At 36.4% G+C, this 13,094-nt stretch overlaps 1 protein-coding gene across 1 annotated transcript in view; it reads left to right on the top strand.

Annotated features, from left to right (window-relative positions):
• The window catches only part of ENPP1 (ectonucleotide pyrophosphatase/phosphodiesterase 1), a 309,412-nt gene that overhangs the window by 184,919 nt on the left and 111,399 nt on the right, over nt 1-13,094 (top strand). The window contains 2 exon segments of the mRNA XM_053710676.1: nt 10,921-11,052; nt 11,797-11,828. Of these exon segments, the coding sequence (XP_053566651.1) occupies nt 10,921-11,052; nt 11,797-11,828 (164 nt within the window).

The raw sequence follows: 13,094 nt of genomic DNA, 5'->3' as shown, positions 1-13,094 counted from the left end.
TCACTGACGAGGCCCAATGAAGGCCGAAACGATCGTCTGGGGTTGCTGTGTTCCTTGTTCAGAGAGGAATTGCCTGGTATTTCGGCGCTGGACTGACCGTAATAGGCGGGATCAGACTGATATACTACAGGAAAGTTCTACTCTGTGAAAAGCATTACTGGGCTAAAAAGTTGCACCCAGGTGGTAAATCGCCATAGAACAGGCTAACAATGTTATTGAGCCAGTTGTTCGTACCTGTGAGTGCACTTCTCTCTGTGTGTATTTAGTCTCCCTATGGGAAAAAAGGGGCAACCAGACGTGGACTCCTTGCTCAGTGTGCTTAGAGGAATATAGCTACACCTCACTGACGAGGCCCAATGAAGGCCGAAACGATCGTCTGGGGTTGCTGTGTTCCTTGTTCAGAGAGGAATTGCCTGGTATTTCGGCGCTGGACTGACCGTAATAGGCGGGATCAGACTGATATACTACAGGAAAGTTCTACTCTGTGAAAAGCATTACTGGGCTAAAAAGTTGCACCCAGGTGGTAAATCGCCATAGAACAGGCTAACAATGTTATTGAGCCAGTTGTTCGTACCTGTGAGTGCACTTCTCTCTGTGTGTATTTAGTCTCCCTATGGGAAAAAAGGGGCAACCAGACGTGGACTCCTTGCTCAGTGTGCTTAGAGGAATATAGCTACACCTCACTGACGAGGCCCAATGAAGGCCGAAACGATCGTCTGGGGTTGCTGTGTTCCTTGTTCAGAGAGGAATTGCCTGGTATTTCGGCGCTGGACTGACCGTAATAGGCGGGATCAGACTGATATACTACAGGAAAGTTCTACTCTGTGAAAAGCATTACTGGGCTAAAAAGTTGCACCCAGGTGGTAAATCGCCATAGAACAGGCTAACAATGTTATTGAGCCAGTTGTTCGTACCTGTGAGTGCACTTCTCTCTGTGTGTATTTAGTCTCCCTATGGGAAAAAAGGGGCAACCAGACGTGGACTCCTTGCTCAGTGTGCTTAGAGGAATATAGCTACACCTCACTGACGAGGCCCAATGAAGGCCGAAACGATCGTCTGGGGTTGCTGTGTTCCTTGTTCAGAGAGGAATTGCCTGGTATTTCGGCGCTGGACTGACCGTAATAGGCGGGATCAGACTGATATACTACAGGAAAGTTCTACTCTGTGAAAAGCATTACTGGGCTAAAAAGTTGCACCCAGGTGGTAAATCGCCATAGAACAGGCTAACAATGTTATTGAGCCAGTTGTTCGTACCTGTGAGTGCACTTCTCTCTGTGTGTATTTAGTCTCCCTATGGGAAAAAAGGGGCAACCAGACGTGGACTCCTTGCTCAGTGTGCTTAGAGGAATATAGCTACACCTCACTGACGAGGCCCAATGAAGGCCGAAACGATCGTCTGGGGTTGCTGTGTTCCTTGTTCAGAGAGGAATTGCCTGGTATTTCGGCGCTGGACTGACCGTAATAGGCGGGATCAGACTGATATACTACAGGAAAGTTCTACTCTGTGAAAAGCATTACTGGGCTAAAAAGTTGCACCCAGGTGGTAAATCGCCATAGAACAGGCTAACAATGTTATTGAGCCAGTTGTTCGTACCTGTGAGTGCACTTCTCTCTGTGTGTATTTAGTCTCCCTATGGGAAAAAAGGGGCAACCAGACGTGGACTCCTTGCTCAGTGTGCTTAGAGGAATATAGCTACACCTCACTGACGAGGCCCAATGAAGGCCGAAACGATCGTCTGGGGTTGCTGTGTTCCTTGTTCAGAGAGGAATTGCCTGGTATTTCGGCGCTGGACTGACCGTAATAGGCGGGATCAGACTGATATACTACAGGAAAGTTCTACTCTGTGAAAAGCATTACTGGGCTAAAAAGTTGCACCCAGGTGGTAAATCGCCATAGAACAGGCTAACAATGTTATTGAGCCAGTTGTTCGTACCTGTGAGTGCACTTCTCTCTGTGTATATATATATATATATATATATATATATATATATATATATATATATATATATATATATATATATATATATAGTATTTTCTCCATTGACTTCTATGGGGAAATAGGTTATCATGCACGAGAAATTCTATGTTTGATAACTTTTATAGGGGGGAGGGAGGAGGTGATGGGGGGGGGGGGCGGAGATTAATCATATAACATAGTAAGATTTGACCAGAGTTTACTAATAGTATGTAAAAAAAACACTATCCAGCCCAGAACAGCCAATCTGAAAAAAAAGAGGGGATCATCATTAATATAGAGCTTCAGCCTGCACCTAATTAACCTCCACTGACAATAAACATAACATGCAACCTACCCTAGTGTTGTTAATGAGTGAGGAGTAAGAATTATCAGAGGAGAGTGGTAAGGAATGAAAGGGAAACATATTCAAAGTCATAGTAGCCTCCGTGTAATGCAGAGCTTATTTCCAGAGCAAGGACTATGTTGGTTCTACGTAGACCTAGGTATGTCTGTAATAATATGGATAAGACATACTGTCTGGGTGTGGGCCCTACACCCAACAACAGACAGACCATACATGTATATACACATATGACCATAACTAAAGTATTGAGCTCTGTGGGTTTAACACCCAGCAAAAATTGTGAATTAACAAGGAATAGGTAGTGTTTTAGCTGAGCATTAGCGGGGTGATCGTTGTAATAACTTTAAATAGGGTATAGAGTAGGTAAATCTAAAACTTCCCCTTAGCGATGAAGAGATTATCCAGTAACTGGGCTAAAAAATAAAAATAAAAAAAGCACGTGTGCCTTAGGTCCCCAACCTGACATCTTAACTAGAGGCATTTGAAAACAAGCAACTTTTGATACTCATATCGGGTTAAGTGAATTGCCTTGTAGGCAAAAACAACGTATACATTACATCATTGATTGGTAATAACATGTGGAAAGGTAAACATTGGCTATAGCAATCCCCAACTTTTAAACATGTAAGTAAAACAAAGGAACATAGCAATCCCTTGAAGGAACAGAAACGTTCCACCACTTAGTGAAAGGTTAAACATTAACTTTGAAGTCTTAATGTTTTTAAAACAAATAATCCTTTTTACGGCAATAATTTTTCAATAGTCAAGCTCCAGCCACCATTTGCCTTATTTAAAGGAGCCAATCTGAGCTTTAGTCGGCAGACAACAAGGATATTCACTGTCATGAAGTTGGTATAAATGCATTGTTTTACAGTAGTTATCTGATAAATAATTAGGTACATGTACCAGAGTTAGCCTTGAGCAATTAGCAGCTTGCATTTTACGTTCTGAGAATTAGAGATTGCTTAATATTCAGAGCTATGCATAAATATTTTATATAAAAACCTCAAGGTGTCTACTGTCCCTTTAAGTGAGTACTTTTCTCCTTCTTTATGAAAGAGCCATATAATTAATATGATAATAAGATGTGCTTCTCTTTTAAAGTAATTACGTGTCAACCACCTTTGTGTATTTCTGCAGTTGTAAAAAGTTTTTATGTTGAATGTATAGTGAACTTTATTAAATATTGTGAATCATTAGTTTTGACCTTTTAAGTAACTAATTAAGTAACCAGGGATTTGTTCACGTGTGTATAGAATGCATATATATTTCTTTATATCTGTTGTCATGTATTTTATACTGTGATTGGAATAGTTACTAAATTCAAATAATATCAGAATATTGGTGTATAGAGGATATCACATTATGTTATGCCACTGTATCATATGTCCCCGGATGTCATGTTAAACCAATTGTATATATTAATTATGCATAATTATCACAATATAAATATAATATTGCATAGGGAAATCAGTTACATTATTCCAAAGTCAGTATTTATGGTATTTGAATATAGCTAAGGCACACATTATCGGCCAGATTACGAGTTTTGCGTTATGAGCAGCTCGGTAATAACTTGCAAGTTATTTCCACCGCTCACCTCCCTATAGCGCTGCTATTATAGGTTTGCAAAAACCCGGCGTCAGTGAGTAATATGGCAGCGTTGAGCTCCATACCGCACACAAATACCAGCGCTGCTTTGAGCTGGTTTTACGTGCTCGTGCACGATTTCCCCATAGAAATCAATGGAGAGAGCTGGCTAAAAAAAAGACTAACACCTGCAATAAAGGAGTGTAAAGCTCCGTAACGCAGCCCCATTGATTCCTTTGGGGAAAGAAAATCTATGTTTACACCTAACACCCTAACATAAACCCTGAGTCTAAACACCCCTAATCTGCCACCCCCGACATCGCCGACACCTACATTACACTTATTAACCCCTAATCTGCTGCCCTCGACATCGTCAACACCTACATTACGCTTATTAACCCCTAATCTGCCGCCCCAATGTTGTTGCTATCTATATTACACTTATTAACCCCTAATCTGCCGCCCCAACGTCGCCACCACTATACTAAAGTTATTAACCCCTAAACCTAACCTTAAGTGTAACCCTAACACCCACTAACTTTAATATAATTAAAATAAATCTAAATAAAAATTACTATAATTAACTAAATAACTCATATTTAAAACTAAATACATACCTGTAAAATAAACCCTAAGCTTGCTACAATATAACTAATAGTTACATTGTAGCTAGCTTAGGTTTTATTTTTATTTCACAGGCAAGTTTGTATTTATTTTAACTAGGTAGACTAGTTAGTAAATAGTTATTAACTATTTACTAGCTACCTATTTAAAACAAATACAAATTTACCTGTAAAATAAAACCTAACCTGTCTTACACTAACACCTAATATTACACTACAATTAAATCAATTACATTAATTAAATACAATTAACTAAATTACAAAATCCCCCCACTAAATTACTTAAAATAAAAAAGAAATTATCAAATATTTAAACTAATTACACCTAATCTAATAGCACTTTCAAAATAAAAAAGACCCCCCCCCCCAAATAAAAAACGCCTAGCCTAAACTAAACTGCCAATGGCCCTTAAAAAAAAAAATACAAACAACCCCCCAACAGTAAAACCCACCACCCACACAACCGAACCCCCCAAATAAAATCCTATCTAAAAAAACCTAAGCTTCCCATTGCCCTGAAAAGGGCATTTAGATGGGCATTGCCTTTTAAAGGGCATTTAGCTCTTTTCCATTGCCCAAACCCTAAGCTAAAAATAAAACCTACCCGATAAACCCTTAAAAAACCTAACACTAACCCCCGAAGATCCACTTACAGTTTTTGAAGACCGAACATCCATCCTCATCAAGCCGGGAGAAGTCTTCATCCAAGCGGGCAGAAGTCCTAAACTAAGTCGGGAGAAGTCTTCATCCAAGCGTCAAAAAGTGGTCCTCCAGGCGGGCAGAAGTCTTCATCCAGACGGCATCTTATATCTTCATCCTTCCGACGTGGAGCGGCTCCATCTTCAAGACATCCGGCGCGGAGCATCCTCTTCTGTTGACGGCTACTGAAGAATGAAGGTTCCTTTAAGGGACGTCATCCAAGATGGCGTCCCTTGAATTCCGATTGGCTGATAGAATTCTATCAGCCAATCGGAATTAAAGGGTAAAAAATCCTATTGGCTGATGCAATCAGCCAATAGGATTGAGCTTCAATCCTATTGGCTGATCCAATCAGCCAATAGGATTGAGCGTGCATTCTATTGACTGATTGGAACAGCCAATAGAATGCGAGCTCAATCCTATTGGCTGATTGCATCAGCCAATAGGATTTTTTACCCTTTAAGTCTGATTGGCTGATAGAATTCTATCAGCCAATCGGAATTCAAGGGACGCCATCTTGGATGACGTCCCTTAAAGGAACCTACATTCTTCAGTAGCCGTCGACAGAAAAGGATGCTCCGCGCTGGATGTCTTGAAGATGGAGCCGCTCCATGTTGGAAGGATGAAGATTGAAGATGCCTTTTAAGGGCAATGCCCATCAAAATGCCCTTTTCAGGGCAATGGGGAGCTTAGGTTTTTTAGATAGGATTTTATTTAGAGGGATTGGTTGTGTGGGTGGTGGCTTTTAATCAAACAAACAAAGGGTGGTGTGAGTGCTAATCAGGAAAAGGTTTCTGTGCTTGAATCCCTAATATGGTCTGATAAAATCTCCAATTACAGACTATACGATAAAGAGGTGAGAGTGGTGTGGGATAAGCGCTCCAGCTAGGTAGAGCCAACCAGATTATTAAAAAATAAAATGAAATAACAAGAGGAACTAATGATAATAAAAGAGAATTTTTATAGTGATTTAAGTAGATAACTAGTTAATGCATACAGAATATGTTAGCATATACTCAATTACATAAGATGCCGGCATCAGTAACAATCAAACATATTAATCATATTAAAAACAGAAAAATACAGCCGATATAAAATTTCTAAAAGGTTCCCTGAGTGTTTCTTAAAAATATATACGAATATGAATAAACTTGATAAAGGTAAATGACTCTTAGCACAGTGAAATTGGCTCGGCTAAATGTTACCAGTATTATTTTTAAGCAATGGAATATTTGGTCACAGTGTTCAGTGGAGGCGTCTGATCTGTTCAGCCGTTAGAAGTAACTGTGAGTGATGGATCGGGAGGTGTGACGTCACGTCACCTGACTATTGTATTCCTCCAATCTCTGTGATATGCTTAAACACAACAAGTTTGAAATTTGTATCCAATTCTTAATTGTAACAAAGTGTACTTGTTTATGTGATGGTTAGTATCAATACTTGCAAGTGTCCAATGTCCAAAGAATCTGTCCAAATTTGAAAAAAAAACCGGTTTGTTTTATCAGCAGCTCTGAATCCTATGGAGTGTTGATCCGTTTGGTTTTATGTCCGTTCTGAAATGTGAAACTTGTCCTTATCCGAAGAAGCTCCTAAGCACTTGGTTTTTAGTGTATATTAGGGCTATGATGGGAGCAAAGGAAGAAACAAGGGGGCACACAGGAATTATTCATACATCGATCTCAGTGTTGATTCAAGGAGATAGAAATGAACCTGTTTTTGTGCCAGTAAAACAATTTAGCAGTTCAATAGCCTTAGTATATAATTGGTTACACACAGGAATTACTCATATGTCCTCCCTCTATATTAATCATAGAGATAGGGATGAACCTGTGGAGTGTAACACTACCAGTAATAAAATTCTGAATTGACAGGAGTAAGCAAATCTACGCGTTTCGGCAGTGTTAGCTGCCTTTATCAAGATGCTTACTACATGAAATTACTGCCTTTTTATAAGGAGTGTTTGATTCAGGACAGGTGTGGTTAGAGGATAGTCTAAATTAACCCTTAAGTGCTTCTAAAGTGAATGTGTTGAAGTCAGTTTCATAGATAGATGCGGTACATCTTATTAAAAAAGAATTTTTCAAAGACAATATTCCATCTAATTTCACTCATTAAGTGTTTTTGAAATGATTGCATTAGGATTAAATATATGAACAAAATACATAAACAGAATTGGAATATTGAATTAATGTTTAAATTTATGAGAAATCCCATCATTTCAGATTGTGAAATTAAGTATAAAGATATAGTCGCCTATATCTCAACATTATACTATAACCAGTTTTTCTTTAATGCAGTTTTTGTTGAAAGTTATTTTTATATATGTAAATATACATTGCTCCAAAGGTTTTTTTCATTTTATTATAATAATCTTGCAAAATTGCAATATCAAGTTGTTCTTTAGTAAGCTCTAAATCAACTTGTCTATACGCTAAGGGGTAAGGGGAGGATGTGATACAAAGTAAAAGTTTTGTAGATATAGCTTCAAGACGGCTATTGTACAGTCTCGTTTATGTTTATTTCGATAGTGTATGAGTTCAATTTTAGTGAAATAATATTTTATATGATAGATGTAATTTGGAATATGTGTTCAACTATTTTGTTTGTCTAGTAATTGTTTATAAAATAGAATTAAGATCAAAGGAACTATTAAGTCCCAATGGATGTACTGTTTTATATTCAAATATGAGTTCTGCTTCTTTTTTTAGGAGTACCTTTTCTATATTTCCCCCTCTCTTGTTCGGTCTAATTTTTTTCATTCCCCAACATTGAAAACATTTAAGGTCTCCATGGTGTATTTCATTGAAATGTTTGTAAAGTATGGTTTTTGTGGTTTTATGTTCTATGTTCCAAATATGTTCTCTCATTCTATCTTTGAATGTGCGACTGGTTTGACCTATATAGAATAAATTACACGAACATCTTATGCAGTAAATTATATTTGAGTCGTTACATGTTATGGTATCCTTGATTGTAAATGTAACCTGTTGGTTGATAAATGTTATCTTTTTAGTTTTATTACTATATCTACAGGATTTACACTTGTGACATGGATAGAATCCAAAACATTTTTCTTTCTTTAAGTTCATATCTTTTGAATAATCATTTTTTGTTTTGAATTCACTTGGTGACAGATAGCTTTTGAGATTTTTAGCTTTTTTGAAAATGAGATCTGGGTGATTTTTAACTGTAGTTCCTAATATAGGATCCTTTTTGATATAGTGCCAGTGTTTTTGAAGGATGGTTTTTATTTCTTTGTGGTTTGAGTTATATTCAGTTATAAATGGAATAAAATTATTGACATTAGAAGGCATTGAATTATTTGTATATAAATTTTTTCTTTTGTTAGGTTGCTTTTGTAATAAGTTGGATCTATCAGTTTTTCTTACAGAAGTTATGGTTTCTTGGATTTTTTTCTGATTGTAACCTTTATCTGCAAATCTATTTAGTAGAATGTTACATTGCGAGTCATAAGATTCTATGTCTGAGCAGTTTTTTCTGACTCTTAGCATCTGACTTTTTGGGATGTTATCCTTCCACCTATTCAGATGGCAGCTTTGATAATGTATAAAATTATTTGAGTCTATAGTTTTGAAGTAGGTTTTGGTTTTAATTAAATTCTCTACTATCTCTACCTCAATGTCTAGGAAATGTATTGAACTAGTGCTGTGTTCATAAGTGAAAGTGAGGCCTACATCATTAGTATTCATGTCCTCAAGGAATAGTTCTAGAATTTCGTAGTCACCCCTCCAGACTAGGAAGATATGGCTTTTAATGTTGGGGTTTGTTTGTATTTTTTTTTTTACAGGTAAAGAGCTGATTTCTTTGGGGCAATGCCGCGCAAAAGGCCCTTTTAAGGGCCATTGGCAGTTTAGTTTAGGCTAGGGTTTTTTTATTTGGGGGGGGTGCTTTTTTATTTTGATAGGACTATTAGATTAGGTGTAATTAGTTTAAATATTTGATCATTTCTTTTTTATTTCGTGTAATTTAGTGTGTGGTTTTTTTTGTAATTTAGTTAATTGTATTAAATTAATGTAATTTATTTAATTGTAGTGTAATGTTAGGTGTTAGTGTAAGACAGGTTAGGTTTTATTTTACAGGTAAATTTGTATTTATTTTAACTAGGTAGTTAGTAAATAGTTAACCATTTACTAACTAGTCTACCTAGTTAAAATAAATACAAACTTACCTGTGAAATAAAAATAAAACCTAAGCTAGATGCAATATAACTATTGATTATATTGTAGCTATCTTAGGTTTTATTTTACAGGTATTTATTTAGTTTGAAATAGGAATAATTTAGGTATTAATTTGTAATTTTTATTTGGAATAATTTAAATTATGTTAAAGTTAGTGGGTGTTAGGGTTAGGGTTATGTTAGGATTAGGTTTAAGGGTTAATATCTTTAGTATAGTGGCGGCAATTTTGGTGGCAGCAGATTATGGTTTAACAGTAATGTAGGTTGCGGCGATGTTAGGGACAGCAGATTAGGGGTTAATAAGATTGAACTAGTGTTTGCAATGCGGGAGTACTGCGGTTTAGGGGTTAATATGTTTATTATAGTGGCAGTGATGTCCAGAGCGGCAGATTTGGGGTTAACAATTTTATTTTAGTGTTTGCGATGCGGGAGGGCCTCCGTTTAGGGGTTAATAGTTAGTTTATGGGTGTTAGTGTACTTTTTAGCACTTAAGTTATGAGTTTTATGTTACGGCTTTGTAACATAAAAGCAATAACTACTGACTTTCAGTTTACGGTACAGATCTTGTAGTTATGGTCTGTACCGCTCACTTTTTGGCCGGACAGGCAAACTCTTAATACCAGCGCTATGGGAGTCCCATTGAAAAAGGACTTTTTGAAAGCTGTGGTAGTTACGTTGCGTTACGGCAAAAAAAAGTGTGCGGTACAGATATACCTGCAAGACTTGTAATACCAGTGGTAGTGAAAAAGCAGCGTTATGAAGATTTTTCACTCATAACGCAAAACTCGTAATCTAGCCGTATGTTAATAGCTTGTGGTTTAGGGAGAGTTTTCCAATGTTCATTTTTTTAGGTGTGTGTGTCAGTTTTAACCAATGGTATGCGATTATAGAGTATATAAGGCAGTGTAATAGCTAGCCAATCATGTCTATGATTAAGGCAGGAGTAGCCGAAACGCGTAAGATGGATTGGTGCCTTGTCTGACATTCCTATCTACTGGTGTTTTTAGCATGCAATGTTTTCCTGACTATCTTAAAATAAGAAGTGCTTTAGAGGATCGCTGTTTCCCTGGTCTTTCTTCAATAATATCCTTTTACCTTTTGTGTAATGTTTTAGCCTTTAGGTCCTTAAAGTGATTGTAAACTTTGCCTTTTGAATCCACACTATCTATAATTCATAAAAAGAGGGGCAATTTCATTTGTAAAAATAATTAGATGCTGTCACGCTTCATTCTTAAAATAATTACCATTTAGTGATTGTAAACATTGCGCCATTCTATTACCCGCCTCTCATTGCGTGCAACAATTGGATGAAGCCGGATTCGTTATCAAACACAAAAATAAAGTACAATAAATGCTAGGTTTTTTTCGCTTGTTGCTTTATGCTTTTAACAGTAATAAATAATTAATAATGCATTGCAAAGTTGTTTTACTACACACACATTTTGTATTACAATCTCAGTGTTTTATACCATTTTAAATATTTTCCAGGCATGGAGTATGGCAACTGTAAAACAACAGCTTTTTTGACTTCATATATTGGCTCATTAGATGATTATGTGGTTATATCTGGGCCAGCAGCTCGTTTACGACCCACTAAACTGCCAGATGAGTATTTCTCTTGTATGTACTTCAAACTGCTGTTATATTAAATGGTTATTTAAAACGGGGACAGTTTATAACATGTGATCAGAATATTTCCATCATGCATTGTCCAAAATGTTAAAGGGACACTGAACCTCTTTCGTGATTCAGATAGAGCATGCAATTTTAAGCAACTTTCTAATTTACTCCTATTATCAATTTTTTATCTTGTTATCTTTATTTGAAAAAGAAGGCATCTAAGCTATGGAGACCAACAATTTTTGGTTCAGAACTTTGGACAGCACTTGTTTATTGGTGGGTAAATTTATCCACCAATCAGCAAGAATAACCCAGGTTGTTCACCAAAAATGGGCCGGCATCTAAACTTACATTCTTGCTTTTCAAATAAAGATACCAAGAGAATGAAGACAATTTGATAATAGGAGTAAATTAGAAAGTTGCTTAAAATTGTATGCTCTATCTGAATCACAAAAGAAAAAAATTGGGTTCAGTGTCCCTTTAATGTATTGTCTTCTCTTTAAATACTTATAATAAATGTGAGCAATGTGTTACATATTCTGTTTAACGTAAGGTTGAGAACCTGATAATATACAGTAGGGATATATGAAATCATTATTCGGCATCTGTTGAATAGACTAAATAATAAATTATAAATAAGGTTATTAAATAAATAAATATGTTTTTAGAGATAACTTAAACTTTTTTCCAAACAAGTATTATTTCTTGTCCCAGGTGTTTAATAACCAAATGTGACTTTTCCAGATGACTATGAAGGTGTTGCCAAGAATCTTACAGTAAGTAGGAACATTTCTTTATTATCATTTTGGTTAGAATTAATTAAGATTTTGTATCTGTTTCTAAAATCTGAGCTGTATTCACTTGAAAATCTAACATATGAGTACTTATGGCAAAATTAATTCCCCCCCCAAAACTAGTGATCAAACTATCGGCAGGATTAAAGTAACATGAAACCCATTTTTTTTTTTTCTTTCATGAGTCAGATAGAACATATGATTTTAAACAACTTTCTAATTTACTTCTATTATCAAATTTGCTTCATTCTCTTGGTATCCTTAGTTGTAGGAGCAGCAATGCACTACTGTGAGCCAGCTGAACACATTGGGTGAGCCAATGACAATAGGCATATATATGCAGCCACCAATCAGCAGCTAGCTCCCAGTAGTGCATTGCTGCTCTGACCATACATAGGTATAGGTTTCTGATGGATTGATTGGCTGTTGGTGAGGAGTTATTATAAGCCCTGTCAGTACAAAGAAAAAAAAAAATAGGGGTTTATCACGATTTATCATTTGATTATTATCAGCAGGCCTTTTCAATATTGACGCAATCACAATCCGCATTTTCATTGTCTATTGGTAGCACTGTTTTATTATCTAATGTGTGGACCGCTGCCGTCCCACAGCCTCTCCCAAAAAAATGTCAGACAAACGTATTTGATACAGGAGGCACTGGTCCTGTAGAGGGGGCTTGGATGTTAACTTTATTTCATCATATTATTGTAACTCTAATTGTGTTTTTGGAGTTTTCTTTGCAATCAGTTTTATCAGTTTTATTATCAGTTTGGTGTAAAGTGCAAGTCCTATTTGCCTGATCACAATACAGCATCTCAATACTTGACAAAACGTTTACATGGGAAATATTTCACTTTTTGAATTTGACTTTATAAACTCCAGACAACACTTTTTGAGTTATTACCAAGCACTGCAACATGTTTTGGAATGTAACACACTTAAATTACCCCCTGTCATACTGGATTACCATAGGAAGCAACATCATCAGATACAAACATTACCTGCTCAATCAATTAAAGCTAAATTTACACTGTGGCTGCTCAGAAAGGCAGAAGTTGTTTAGAAATGAAGTTTTATTCTTCATTGTAAACTCTTCATGCTTTTTCTGTGAAAAGTAAAGTACATTTTTAATCTAATTTGCACAAATAAACATTTCATGCACATAACATATATATTCTTTCTTTCCCTATTTTTTGCCCCTAATTAAATTAATTTAATATTTTTTGTGGTCTGCCCTGCCTTAGGACA

Source organism: Bombina bombina, chromosome 4, assembly GCF_027579735.1.
Source record: "Bombina bombina isolate aBomBom1 chromosome 4, aBomBom1.pri, whole genome shotgun sequence".
Taxonomy (NCBI): domain Eukaryota; kingdom Metazoa; phylum Chordata; class Amphibia; order Anura; family Bombinatoridae; genus Bombina; species Bombina bombina.
Note: the sequence above shows the minus strand (reverse complement) of the source record. Positions and strands in the feature narration are given on the sequence as shown.